This window comes from Corvus hawaiiensis, chromosome 20 (genome assembly GCF_020740725.1).
Source record: "Corvus hawaiiensis isolate bCorHaw1 chromosome 20, bCorHaw1.pri.cur, whole genome shotgun sequence".
NCBI lineage: Eukaryota > Metazoa > Chordata > Aves > Passeriformes > Corvidae > Corvus > Corvus hawaiiensis.
The window spans coordinates 1532566-1546155 of NC_063232.1; the positions used below are offsets into that span (position 1 = coordinate 1532566).

At 49.9% G+C, this 13590-nt stretch overlaps 1 protein-coding gene and 1 long non-coding RNA gene across 3 annotated transcripts in view; one reads left to right on the forward strand and one right to left on the reverse strand.

Annotated features, from left to right (window-relative positions):
- The first annotated feature begins 1205 nt into the window (after positions 1 to 1205).
- On the forward strand, positions 1206 to 8245 carry LOC125336327. 2 transcript variants are annotated; one of them, XR_007207727.1, is made up of 3 exons: positions 1206 to 1589; positions 4350 to 4437; positions 8096 to 8245. It is a non-coding gene; the product is annotated as an uncharacterized LOC125336327 (long non-coding RNA). The 2 variants fall into 2 exon arrangements; XR_007207728.1 differs by lacking the exon at positions 8096 to 8245 and adding an exon at positions 7256 to 7340.
- AATF (apoptosis antagonizing transcription factor) overlaps positions 1993 to 13590 on the reverse strand; it is a 37297-nt gene continuing 25699 nt past the window's right edge. Inside the window, exons 11-12 of the mRNA XM_048324744.1 lie at positions 12226 to 12297; positions 1993 to 2912 (exon numbers count right to left, since the gene is read on the reverse strand). Of these exons, the coding sequence (XP_048180701.1) occupies positions 2849 to 2912; positions 12226 to 12297 (136 nt within the window). The 3' untranslated portion in view covers positions 1993 to 2848. The remainder of the gene's footprint in view (positions 2913 to 12225; positions 12298 to 13590) is intronic.

Genomic DNA, 13590 nt, shown 5'->3' on the forward strand with positions numbered 1-13590 from the left:
TGCCAAGAAAAGATGTACCAAAGCTGTAAGCCCTCCAAAGCCCAAGATCAAAGTGCCATCATCTTTTAATGTAAACCTTTTGTTGCATCAACAGTCTTAAGAGGGATGAGACACATCAAAATAAAAACTGAGACAAACTGGGGCTTTGTAGCTGTTTTTTGTTTTAGTCTCTTCTCTCAATTTGGGCCATGAAATAGGTCAGCTCCATTACTGATCAGCCTTCCCACAAATATTTAAAACAAATTGAATTGCACACCCAATACCCATCACAATTACGCCAGGCACAATAACTAAATTAGCAATTCAACAAAATAATTGGAAATGCGATTCTCTCCATTCCAGAGCCTCCCCCGGGGGTTTGGCCGATCTATGGGGGGAAAACTCTGCTTTACTAATTCTGCAGCTAATTAGAGACACACTTGTAAATGAAGTTGTTTGTCTGAAAGTTGAAATTCTTTGCTGTGGTGGGGTTGGGGGGAGAGGATTAACACAACCCTCTGTCCCTCCCTCTGCACAGCCCAGTCCCCAAAACACCTCCGAGTGTTTTGCAAAGGTGTAATGCCCATTTGTGGAAGTACTAATTAGCAGCTGTATCATGAATTAATAAAGAATTAATATTCTATGGGGCTGGGGGGGGGGGGGGGGGGGGAAGGAAGATCTCACTTGCTGTTAATTGGCAGCATTAGGAAAACTTGAGTGGAAATCACCTTTATTTGTGTGTCCAGGAGCACTCCAGGAGCTGTGCCCATGCTGGACACCATCACCCTGGAGAGGAACTGGGGCAGCAGAGCCAGACTGGGGACGCTGGTGAGGCATTGTCCCCCCTGTGCTGCTGTCCCCAGGCTCTGCGAGGTGCCACCACCCCGCCAGAGCCGCTCCGGGCAGTCGGTGGCTGCTCCTCGGGGCTGCACTTTCCCTGCAGCACCTCCACATCCAGGTAAGGAGGGCCCTTTTCCTGCCGGGAAGGAGCGCTGCCCTTGGAGCAAGGCTCCTGCCCCGGCCACGCTGTCCCCGTGTCGCCACGGCCCAGGTGGTGCCAGGGATGGGGACAGGGGGGAGCGGCTGCTGAACCACTGATAAGTGAATTCAAAAGCGCTGCTTAGCCCGGCTCGGGCTCTTATCTCCTCCAACAATACCGGCGAGAAGTTACCACACTTAAAGCGGTTCGTGTTACCCTTTGAACGCTGCAGCCAGAACGGGAGCAGAAAAAGCCACCGAGAGCCCCGGAGCTGCAGAGGACACAGGAGTCACCCGGGAGGGTGGCACAGCTGCAGCCCCCAGCCCCGAGCAGGGCAGGGCCGGGCTGTGACAGCCCCGCACCGCCCCAAAATCCCGGGAAGGGCGGGTTCAGAGCCCGCGGTGCCGCCCGGAGCCCTGGGGACCAAAGGGCGGCGTTGGTGCTGCTGAGATGAGCGCAGGGCTGGGGCGGGCACGGACCCTCCGCTCCCTGGAACCGGCGGGGACAGGACGTGACACTGCCGGGATTTTCCATGGGAAATGTCACACCAGCACCAAGAGCTGGGCAGGCCCACGCTGCTGGAGCAGCCCACGCTGAGCTGAACCAGACCAGGGATGCTCATCTGGCACAGGTGACAAACACCAGCCCTTCCCTGTGCCCACGGAGCCTGCTCCCCACAGCTCCTGGGTGGGGCTTTGCCTGGGACGGGCTCTGCTGGACGTGGGGTCATTGAAATGATGGCCATAAGGTCATCAGCGGATCCTGAAATCCGGGTGCTTTTCCACCTGGATCAGAGAGCTGGGGAAGGAGGGAGGGCAGGGAAGGGAAATCGATGCCCTTCCCTGGGAGCTGCAGCTCTGCTCCTCTGCCGGGGAACAGAGATTTATCCATCCCTGACAAATGCTGCTGTTCCACCCAGAGTCAATCCTCACCTGGCACCCTTTGCCTTCTGAAGGAAACCAGGACGCGTTCCCACGGGGCAGGGAGGGACCCGCTGGGGCCGTTCCTGCACGGATCACACCGGGACAAGCAGCTCATAAACCTCTTTAATTGGAGTGCCCAAACCCCAGCCAGGGACAGGGCAACTCTGCGGGACAAGCCATGGCCAACACACGGATCAGTCACACCAGAGAAGCCCCATTTCTCATTGATTCCCTTTATAGGGATTTACTCTAAACCCCACAAACCCCTCCCAGGAGTCACCTCTGTCCTGTGCTGGGACCCTGCCTCAGAGTCACGAGCAGCTGCAAGAATTGTGTGTGCAGGATCGATGCTGGGCTGGAAAAGTCGCTGGGATGTTCCTACAGCAGCGACATCCCGGCACATCCCCGTGTCAGGGTCAGCAAACACCCCCGTGTGTGTTCAACAACAGCCAGAATGTGAACTGGGAGCTCTGGTGCCTGCACGGGAGCACCTTTCCTCTGTTTTAAGGCCATGTTAATTATGTAAATGACATTTAAATCCTCCTGACTGGTGAAAAATGAAGTCACCCGTTCCCAATACGCAGCCAAGGACCAGAACAGGGCACTGAGCCCCCCCAGCCCCCAAATCTCCAAGGTTTCAACACAACCGTGGGGGACCCAGCTGCAGGCAGGGCTGGATTGTGTCCCTCCCCCCACACTGTGCCCAGGCTGCAAAATCAAGGTCAGGAATTTAAAGGGAATAGTTAAAAATGGATTGTCTTTAGGAGGAAGCATTCCAGGCTGGACAGGGAGTGTTCAGCCAGGCTCAGTGTGTCCCACTCTTCCCTCTGATTTAGCAGGATTTGCTGCTGGTTCTGGGAGGATTTTAGGGACAAACCAGAGGCTGGAGAGAGCTGGCTCTGCTCCTGGGCAGACTGAGGGAGCAGCTGAGGGCAGGAGAAGCTGGGAGAACACCAGGAGCTCAATCCTAATTCTGCTCCGCTTCTTCTCCGTTCGTGACTTTTCCGAACAGCGACCGATAAAGCTCCGTCCTGGGGAAAAAAAAGGTGGAGAGGGGAAAGTTACTTGTCAAGGTCAAAATGGAAGCCAAGAGGCTGCCACAAACCCTCCACTCCTTCAAATGGAAAGGCCTCGTGTAATTAAAAATGCATTTGAGAATCTTTGTTAATAAATACAGGCAGAGGGGGGGAACTTGTGTGAGCCCAGTCCCAGGCAGGACAGAAATATGGAAATATTCCAGTGTGGCTGGATATTGGATCTCCAGAGAATGAGGGCTTCTATAAGTTTGCCCTTTACAGACAGGCTCTTCAAGTAAGAAAACAAGATTGAATATTTTAATAGGATGTACGGGGCCGTGAGGAGGATTCAATCACACAGCCAACGTGGGGCTGTAATTTAGTTTTCATACATTTTCTTGGACAGTACTTGAAAAACAATGAAAATGACCCAGCAACAAGATTCCAATTAATATCCCATGTGCAGCAATTCTGATAACAGGAGCGAATTTTTCTTTTAAAAAAAAAGAAGAAAAAAAAGTGGGCTGGTGTTATTTATCTTTAATTTTAGAACCACAGAACGTGAGCTGGGGGAAAGGAGGGATTCTTATAAACCAGGAATTTCTGGGCATGGAGGAAAAGGCATGGGAAGAGCTGGATTTTCCCTAACTGCAGTTCCTAAAGCCTCTGGTCAGGGGCTGCACACATGGAGGGGAGTGCTGGGTGCACGGATGGGATTTTCCCTCCCAAGCACAGCAATTTTTGGGTTTGGGCCCTGTCCCTGGTTGCAGACACCTCCATGGGAGGGTTCCCTGCCAGCTTCCAAAGGAGGAATTCCATGTGTTCAACAGTGATGGCAGGAAAACCCCCCAAGGAAGCCAGGGAATGAAGTCTCAGTGCCAGCAGTGCAGGATGGACAGACGAGGTTTTGCCCTGCCCACAGGGAACAGCCTCACACCTTCCTCAAAAACCACCCTAAAAGCATCTGGGGAAATCCAGAGGGAACTTCCTTGGATTTTTGTCTTCATTTTTGTGGGTTTGATGCTCTCCTGAGGGTACAGGAGTTCAGGGATCGATGCTGAATTTGCTCCAATCTCAGATTTTAAATAAACAGCCATTTTTCAAGCAAGCAGGGCCTGAGGAGATTCCAAGCAAGAATCTGTCCTTGCTGGCAGAGGAATGTGTGCTGGCACTGGCAGGCTGTGACATGGAAACTCCAGGTTTTGGTGGCAGGGGGGTTCCCTCATCCACCCAGGAATGGTGCTGGCAAAAAGAATGGGATGAAGCAAAATCCCAGTGGGTCTGTCTGGATAATGGCACGGCAGGGACAGACACCCTGGCACAGTGACAGCAAGAGGAGGAAAATCAGCACCCCCAAAACAGGGCAAATATTTCACCCTGAAAATAAAATATAAAATAACCCAACCCTTTCCCCCCCCACTCCACATCAGCCAGGCTCCCTTTCTCTTCCAGCCTCTCCCCTCAGCAGGATTTAACCATGCAGAGAGCAAAACTCATCAATCCTCCAGGTTTAACCTTGTCTCTGTTTCAATTCACCAGGGTAAGTGCAGATTTTAATACTTTCAGCCCCCTTAAGGCTATGCATAATGAACTTGGATTTTGGTTAAAAAAATATAAAATTTCTCTCCTCCACCCACAGATATTAAACATCAGACTTGAGCCACTGAGTTGAGACACCCAGTGCTACCTGGAGCTGGGGGAAAGGTGACTTTAGCTCCAAGAGGTCTGGAGGCAGCCTGTGCTGAGCAATAACCTGAGTGGGTAATTAACACAACTTCCACCTCAGGTACAGCCAGAACAGGTCGATACAGGGGTCTTCCCTGAATTAAAATTTAACTTACCCTTTATTGCAACCCACAAAAGCAAGTAATGAGCACTAACATTTTTATTTCTTTTAAACTGTCATTTAGGCTGTAGAGGGGATAATTACCTATTTCCACTGTAGTAAGGTTTTATCACCCTTAGTGAGGCACCTTCTAATTTAATATTTTTACTGTATTATCATAAAACCTGTTTCTGGAAAAAATGATCAGGAACCACACAGCCATTTGCCATAAAACATGTGTGTGTGAGTACCTTGGCTTAATTATTTATGCATCTCTTCCAGAGGCAGGGGGTAGCACGTGGCACCTCCCTGCCTGAACACTGCTGCTTCCAGGGCAACAATATTATTTTTAAATATTAAATAAAAGCAGCTACAGCCAGTCCAGGTGGTGAGCTGGGGTGCTAAGAGTGGCTCTCCCCCTCCAGACCCCAGGTATTGCTACTAGAGACGTTTTACAGGCACAGAACAGAGAGAGGAGTGCCCTGGGTGAATATTAATAGCTGCAGCACATTTCATAAATCTCTATGAAGCATCAAAATATAAACCACAAAAACTCCCAGCAGATCCCCAGGAATCTCCTCTGCCCCCCTGCAGCAGCACCAAATACCCAAAGGGGAAACCAAGCACGAGCCTTCATGTGGGAGGGGGAGCAGCCAGTGCTGGGCTCTTCTGTGTAATTACAGTCATGTTATTTCCTTTTTTTTAAATATAGTTCTGTAAACCAGCAGAAGAACAATATTAAGGGGGGAAATTCAGAATTCAGTTTCTGGAGGGTGGTTTTTTTTATTAAAATAGCAACAGTGCTCCAGTCACTGCTGCGCTCTTCAGTAAAAACACCCTCCAACCAATTTCTCTGCCTTTTCCCAAGTACCTTTTACTTCTTCTCTTACCCAAAAAAAGATAATTTAGAATATGCCACAAGCATTACTGAAATGAGTATATCCCCATTCCTACTGCCACCCTCCACTGGGAACTATGAATTTCTAATTCACAAAAACTGGAAAAGAAGATGGAACACGAAACCCGTGAAAACAGACTCCTGATGGAAACCAAAGTTGGCTGATGGTTTCCCTGGAAAACTCTCTGTAGCAGACTGGCTCAGCTGGGCAGAGCAGGATGCTGGGAACACCAGGTTTGGGGGTTCAGTCCATGGATCATTCACTGAAGAACTGGACTTCATGATCCATGTGGGTCCCTTCCAACCTGGAATAATCTGTGAAATGTTTTGTCCAGTGGTGTGAAACTCACATTAAAGTGCCCAGCAAGCAGAGCAGGTACCAGGAAGATAAAACAAAGGCTGAAGCCTTTAATTTCTCAATAAAAATGAGTATTTATCTTAAAAAAATGAAATAAAAGGAAGAGCTGCTCCAGGTGAGCCTGGTGTGCTCAGTGCCCAGCAGATTTTACCCCGCTCCAAATCCCAGCTACTGCTGCTCCACACCTTCTGTGGGAAAATGCAGGAAGGCAACAGGAGCTGAAACCATTTATTCTCAGCTTCTACTCAAAGGCTGAACCAGCCCCAGCTCCCAGTCAAACCCTAAAGCAAAGTGGGATCTGCTGTGCATTCCCACACCTCCCAGCACACACTCCCTGCTCCGTGTGGGATCACTGGGCAGAGGAGCAGCCCCAGGAGGTGGCACTCGCCCTCTTCCCGAAATTCCGGCCATAAATCCCTGGCCAGACGGCCCCAATGGCCCACCCAGCTCCTGAAGGGGGCTCACAAAGGGCTCCTGCCATTCCCTCCCTCCCAGGCAGGTCGGGATCGGGTCCTTGGTGCCTCTGCAAAAGCTTTTAGCCCCACGGCTTTAATTTATGGGAGGTGACATGTGTGTGACCTCTGGGTTTGCCCCCTGCGAGCAGGCACAGGGTTTATAAATATTTCAGAAAGCTGCTTCTGGCCCCAAGCAAAGGCACTCTTCTGCAGGTTTGGAGGGGCTGGATGTGGGGATGGGGTGAGGAGAGGGGGGCAGCAGGGAGATGGAGCTCACGGCTCTGTCCCCAGACATGAGCAGCCCTGGGGTCCATCCCTGCTGTCCCTGTCACCAATTCCAACATCCCCTCCACCAGCACTCAGCCTCCTGCCCAGCCTGGAGCTCGGGACATGGGAATGGAGCAGAGGTGGAACCTTTCTCACCCTGATTTTGGTCCCAATCCCATTTTCATAGGAGCTTTTGCAGCACAAAGCACAGAAGATGTGGAGACCTAGCAAAACACAGGGATGTGCAGACACCTCCACGCTGCTCCACTGCCTTGTGTCCCAGCAGCCCCAATTTCCCCAGGAAACCCATCAAATGGTGCCTTCCCTGGTTTGGGATGGGCATTTGAGCAGAGCAGGCTCTGGGATGCTGCTGGGACGTGCCCTGTGCAGAGGGAACCATTCTTTGTGTTCCTCATATTCCGAGGACGATTTCCCTCTTTCACAGCTTGCCTGTTTCGTAACAGATTTGATGCAGGAGAAGACAAATTGTCTCACAAAGGGAGAACGACAAATCATCTCGCAGCCCTTAACAGGTTATTTTTTTTCCCCTTTAAGAAGGAAATTTCCATACCAGAGGCACCTGTCTTCCTGCCAGGGATGTCAAACATCAGCTGTGGGGACACGATGATTCCAGCCCAGTGCCACCAGCGGGGTCACACTTCAGCTAAACCCACACAGCCCCTGCTCCAGCACCAGCCCTTCCAACAGCCCTGGATGAAGGACAGGGGTGCTACACTGCACCTCCAGGAGCTCACCCAGTCACAGGCTGGGGGGATTTGAAATAAAACAAACAGAATCAGGCACAAAGGGCAGAGATTTCAAGGCCAGGTTGCACGAGGCTTGGAGTGGAAGGTGTCCCTGCCCATGGCAGGGGTAGAACTCGATGGGCTTTAAGGTCCCTGCCAACCCAAACCAGTCTGGGATTCTACAATACCAAAGCTGTGGTGCCTCGGGATCAATCCAAGCAGGTTTAGTTTCACAGGATAATGTGCTTTTCCTCTGGTTCCAGACTGCCCTCCATGCTCCTGCTACTCCCTTTGTTTCCCAAAGCAGGACATCCTCTCTTGCAGGCTGTGCCTAAACGAACCTGAGGCATTTTCCTCGCACCAACAGGGTCACTGGGGTGTGTGCTGTGCAGCACAGGAGCTGCTGGTTCAGTTCTTCCAGCAGGAAGGGCTTTGCTTCCTCCCAGGAACTCTGTGGTGGTGAACACACTGGATTGACAATCACCGAGCCCAAATTCCTCCATTAATCTGCTCTCATGGTGTTTTAATACCCCAAGTACAAAGTGAGCCAAGTTAAAGGCTGGTATCTCACCAACCTTTTTTTTTTTTTTTTGATTTTTTTTTTATTAAACTCTTATGTCATATAAGTAAATTAATCTTTTAATACCAGGATTTCCTGCTACGTACCCCCCTCTGCTTGCAGCAAGACACACTTTCACAAAGCAACTGCACTGAAGGGAGAATGCTGATGGGGAAAGTGCACCAGGCCTGCCTGGATCCAAGGGAAAGGCTCTAATCCAAACCTCACTGGCAGCTGGATAATCAGGGTGTTAATTCAGCCTCCCAGCAGGCACCACTCTGCTCCTGCAAGAGCAGCAGAGGGCTGGAGGCTCCTGTGCCACCCAGGACACCTGAGGCCATCGGGACTGTGGGGCCATTTCCTGCACCTGCATGTGGGATTTAAGGAAGCGATTCCTGCCTCACGTTGTGGTGACACTGCGTGGTTTGACAGCCCCATCAGAGCCATCTTCTTCCCTCTGATCTCATAAAAGATGCAAATTCCTCCTCCCTAACAAGGATCCATTTGCTGAGGCACAAACCAACCTATATAAAATGGGATCTACTTCCCCATCTTCTGCCAGCTGTAAATCCCCCTTTGGAATTCCAGTGTGTCCCTCGTGTCCTGCCTGACTTTCCTGCAGAAAAGGCTCCTTTTGGCTCCTGCAGAGCCCTGGGTGCCATGTTTAATGATGATGTATGGGCGTCCTTCCCCTCGGGGGGGGTGGGGAGGGGTCACACGTGTGACACCGCCAGCCTGTGTATCAACAGCAAATTATAAACCGTGTCACCCCCAGCTAATGCAAAGCTGTAATCCTCTTTAACAGGAGATCAAATCAGTGCCATGAGTTATGTTCATTCTGTAATCTGATAAGAAATAGAGTGAGCCTCTAATAAAAGAGTAATGAGAGTCCTTAATGATGCTGTTAAAAGGTAGCGCCAGTTAAAATATTGCTGTTGTTCCAGCTGATTAAATCATTGTTGCATATTTGCACAATCTTGTTTTACCTGTCAGAATAACCTGAGTTGTCTTGGGAGATAAAGGTGTTTGGACCAAACATCTGTGTCCTCAGAGGATGTCTCTCCCTGCAAGTTACTGTCCTCCAGAGGTGAAATTAGGATGCTCACCAGACTTGGCAGTGATTTGATACCAGCCCTTGCTGTACAGGGTCTGTGTTCAGTCCCTGTTCCTCTCGCACGTGGACAGTGCAGGGATCTGAGGATTTGTGTATCACAGCTGACAGACAGACAGGATAAACCCCAAATCCACACACAGCTCTTCCCAGAACACATTGTTCACAGCTGGGCTGTGAACTGGATCCACCCCAACACCTCACCTGCCCACGGCCTGCAGGTCTGCAGGGGGAATCCTGAGCCCCAGCTTGCCCATAAATACATCAGCCTGCCACAGGAGCTTTCTTCAAGTGCACACACACTCCTAAAAGAGGAGGCTTTCAGGGCTATGACTGCACAGAAGGTCTGGGTTTAACCTCAGCTCCAGCCCAGTCCTGGGTGGTATCTTTGGGAATTCCCTGAGGCTCTTGCCTCAAGGATCTCTGGGCTCAAAAGCCTTTGGAGATGGGGGCTTTCACCTCCCTGTGCCCCATTTCCCAAAGCAGAGGAGACTGGCCTGCTCTCAGCTCTTTGCACGAGGTGCTACTGAAGGATCCCACATCCCGATGGTGGGAAAAACCAAGAAAGAGAAACCACATGATGCCACCCTCAAACCCAGGAGAAATCACAACCAACCCTGTCCTGCACAAGACAGCTGCCCTCTCCTCTGGACAACTCCCAGCCCACACTGCCAGCTTTGCCTTTGGGTTCCTTGTCCCAAGGCAGACCATTTACACAGCAACGACCTTGGACCGATTAGAAAAACCTTGGCCCAAGAGGACAATAAATGTGTTAAAGTCTATAAACACAGACCTCAAGGTAACCATAAAAATCACTTCCCACTGTGTGTTTTAAAATACTACCAGAGAGGGGTTAAAAAGGAGGAGGGCTGGGGGCCACCAGTGCCCCACACATTACAACATAAAATATGTGAGCACGAGGTTAAAGAGCCCTGCCCATGCTTAGGGTGCCTGGAAAATGGGCAAGGGGAAGATTAATTGCCTCCACCAGTGCTGTTATCCCAACCAGCAGCAAGAGTGAGGCACAAAGTGGCAGTGGTGTTGACAAAGGCAGTTATTTGACTTGTGTGCTTCTCTCCTTGAATTCAGGCTGTAAAATCTGGAGTGACTGCTCATCCCCTTCTCCTGGCAGGGCTCAGGCTGCTCCTCCTCACAGGGATTTCTTTTCTTTCTGTTTGCCCAGACTGGGCACTGCCAAGGAAGAACCAGAACCATGGCACCCTGCACTCTGCACCACCCCCAAGCCCACCCACATCTGCAGACACATATTTATTTATTCACTGGCATTTTCCTGGTGTCTTCCTGCCCCTGTAGCCACTGGTAGAACTCAGGGAATGCTCTGCCAGCTGTTTCTACATCCATTTTATGCACAGCTCACTGGCACTGTGAAATCTCTCCCACTACAGCACAGTGCCCTGTTGTTCAGAGGTGTATTAATTTTGGGGTCATGCCTTCTAAGAGCCTGACCAGAAAAAAATAAAACTGGCTCAGAGCACAATCACATCTCTGTGAAGTGTATATGTGCATTTTCAACCCAGTAACTCACACTTGCAAACAATAAAATTGCCTGCTTCTGCCACAAAGGGAAGCTGTCACCATTGCTGCTTCCCTCTCCAGCACACAGCCCTGGCCTGCTCTTTTTAATTCACCTGCAGATGTTGAATTCTTCTTGCCTTGTGTGATCCAGCTGTGTGCTGGACAGAGGTCTTGTGGCTCATGCCAAGGGCAGGGGGATTTTAAACAGAAATGTGAGGTGACCCCCAGAGAGTGGCTTTCATTTTCAAACAAATGACTGAGAGCAGCACATCTCTTCATCTGGGGAGAGCTGAACCAAAACACCTACAAAAGGCCCAATTTTCAGACACCCACTGCAGCATTTTGGATGTGTTCTGGGTCTGGATGCAAACACAAATGGTGTAACAGGGGAGGAAGCCAAAAAGAATTCACAAGAATTCCCACTCAAATGTGCAAGGGCTGCTGCAAAGAGGAAGCAAGGATCTGCTCCCACCTGGAACAGGAAAAGACATTATGGTCCTAAATTACAGCAGAGGCAAATTTAAGCTAAACATGAGGACTACACAGCTGGGGGAACAGCCTTGACCCTGCCACATCTATTTTTGTGGTGAGAGGATCCAAACAATACTGAAAAATCAGAGCAGCTGGGATTTGTTCTCACTTGAAAAAAAAAACAAAAAAAGGAGAGGAAAAAAACAGAGTAAAGGAACTGAGAAAGATGCACTGATGAAACAGCACAGGTCCTATGGACACAGAAGATCTTACTTCTCATCTGTAAGTCCCTGCAATCCCCCAAAAGGCAGCAGCAAAAGAGCAGCAGGTATTTGGTTTCCATTTCACAAACAGACAAATGACATCTCTCCCTCACAAAGCACAAACATGTTCCACAACCCAGGGGAAAGATGTTTCTCAAGCTTTCTACATCCATTCACCGAGAAATTATTCCAGCTCCTTCCCACAAACAGCTCAGCTTTTGGAGATAGGGATTTAAAGTGTATTGCTGAAGAAATATGGGTGGGTATGTGGGAGAGCTGTCTGGTAACTATGCACAACACTTCCCTGCTGTTTTCTTCACTAATTACCACATTTAAACATTATAGTCTTCCAATAAAATTCTTTACTCTTTAAATAGAGATAAACACAAGCAACATAAAAGTCTTGAGTGAATCTTGAGAGAACTATTCAAGTTATTCACTAAGAAAATGCATATTAACCAGAATTTAGAAGTTGCCATTTCTGTTAGAAGACAAGTTCTTTTTAAGTTCTGATTCTACCTGAAGACACCAGGTCGCCTAACTGTGTATTTCCAAACTAATTCCATAAAACTGGGAAACTTCCAAACTGGAGGAGTTCTAAAGCAGGAATCAAAATGCAGGTGCTGAGATTTATGACAACTTCTCGTTTGGTGTTACAGTAATTAGAGTGAAAGCTCAGCCAGGCTGCCAGGACAGATGTGACCAAGACACCCAGGCTATGATGCCAGTGACAAATGGGGAACTGATAAGAAGGAATGGAGAGGGTGACAGGCTGAAGAACAGGTCAATACCACGCTGTCATGGAGCCATTTGAGAAACATAATTAATCTCCTACTCACCTGGCATCATCATTCATTGTGCAGTGGTCAATAGGTGCCATGAAGCTCACCAGCTTGCTGTGGACATGGTACCTGAGGGGAGCAGCAGGGGAACACATCAGGAACTATTCATGAGAAGGAAATGCTGCTGCTTGAGCAGGAACAGCCCAGCTCCCAAAGGCAAAGCTCTTCCTGGGGGCTGATCCCTATGGAGTCACCAGCTGGAGCTGGCAATTCCCCCTCCCTTTTAGAACAGCAGCAATCAGGTGTTACCAATGAACTGAGAAACAGCAAATCCTTTCTCATCCCAGCGAGGAAGAGGACAGCAACATCCATGAACTGTGAGCCCCTAACCAGACTCCCAGACAGACAACCCCGAGGAGTCAGACAGACAAACACCCCCTCCCTCCCAGCCCTCCCTCAGCTGCCACCCTCATCACCTGCTGGGACCTGTGCCCACTGCAGGCAGCAGGAGCACCACACCTGCTCCAGCATCCATCTGCTACCCCTCCTTCCCTGCTCTGAGCTATGTAGGGCCCTAAGGGATAGGAAAATCCCACCCTGGAGCCGTATCTAGAGCTGGAAAATCTCACCCTGAGTAAATTGCAAATGGAGCAGGTAAAAACAAGGAAAGGATACAGGAAAAGACCTGTGCAGAGATGAGATGGGGCATGTTCTCAGCATCAAAATACTGCTGCAAGCTGTCCTGCACCTCCAGAGAGGATCCCCTCCCCATTTGGCACCCTGGGCAGCAGCCTGCAGAGATTTCATGATTTATACTGAAGGACCTGACATAAAATTTAACAAGGTACTGAGAACCTCTGAATGAAAAGGCTTTAAACCCTGTGTCCAAGGGCAGGGGATTCCAAACGCAGGCGTGTGTGTGCACTGCCTGCCTGCCCCAGCCTGAGATGTCTCATCCAGGCTGCTGCTATTTTTAGAGCTTGACAAATAGCAGGCAAAAGGATTCACTAGCATTTGCCCAGAATCACCTTTCCACTCTGTCACCTCTGCACTCCCTTTTGTTTGCCTGTGCAGGAACATTCCCTGGGGGATGCTGAGCTCACAGCCCATTTCAGAAGGCTCTTCAGGCACAGCCTCACTCGAGGGCTTCTCTGCACTCTCAGCCTTTGTCACTGCCAATGGAAGGAGCTGCCCTAGAGTCAGGAGCAGCCACAAACAACAGGTCACAGCCTGGGCTCTGCAGCAGCTCCCTGGGGACAGCCAGCATGGATTCACCCGGGGCAGGGCTCCTGCAGGGACAGCCTGGCACGGGCACGTGGCCACTCAGGTACCTCCTCTGACACGAGCTGCTTGTCCACATCTGATTGCTTTTTAAATCAGGACTTTGAAATCCTCAGTCTAGAAGATGTAAAATATTTCATT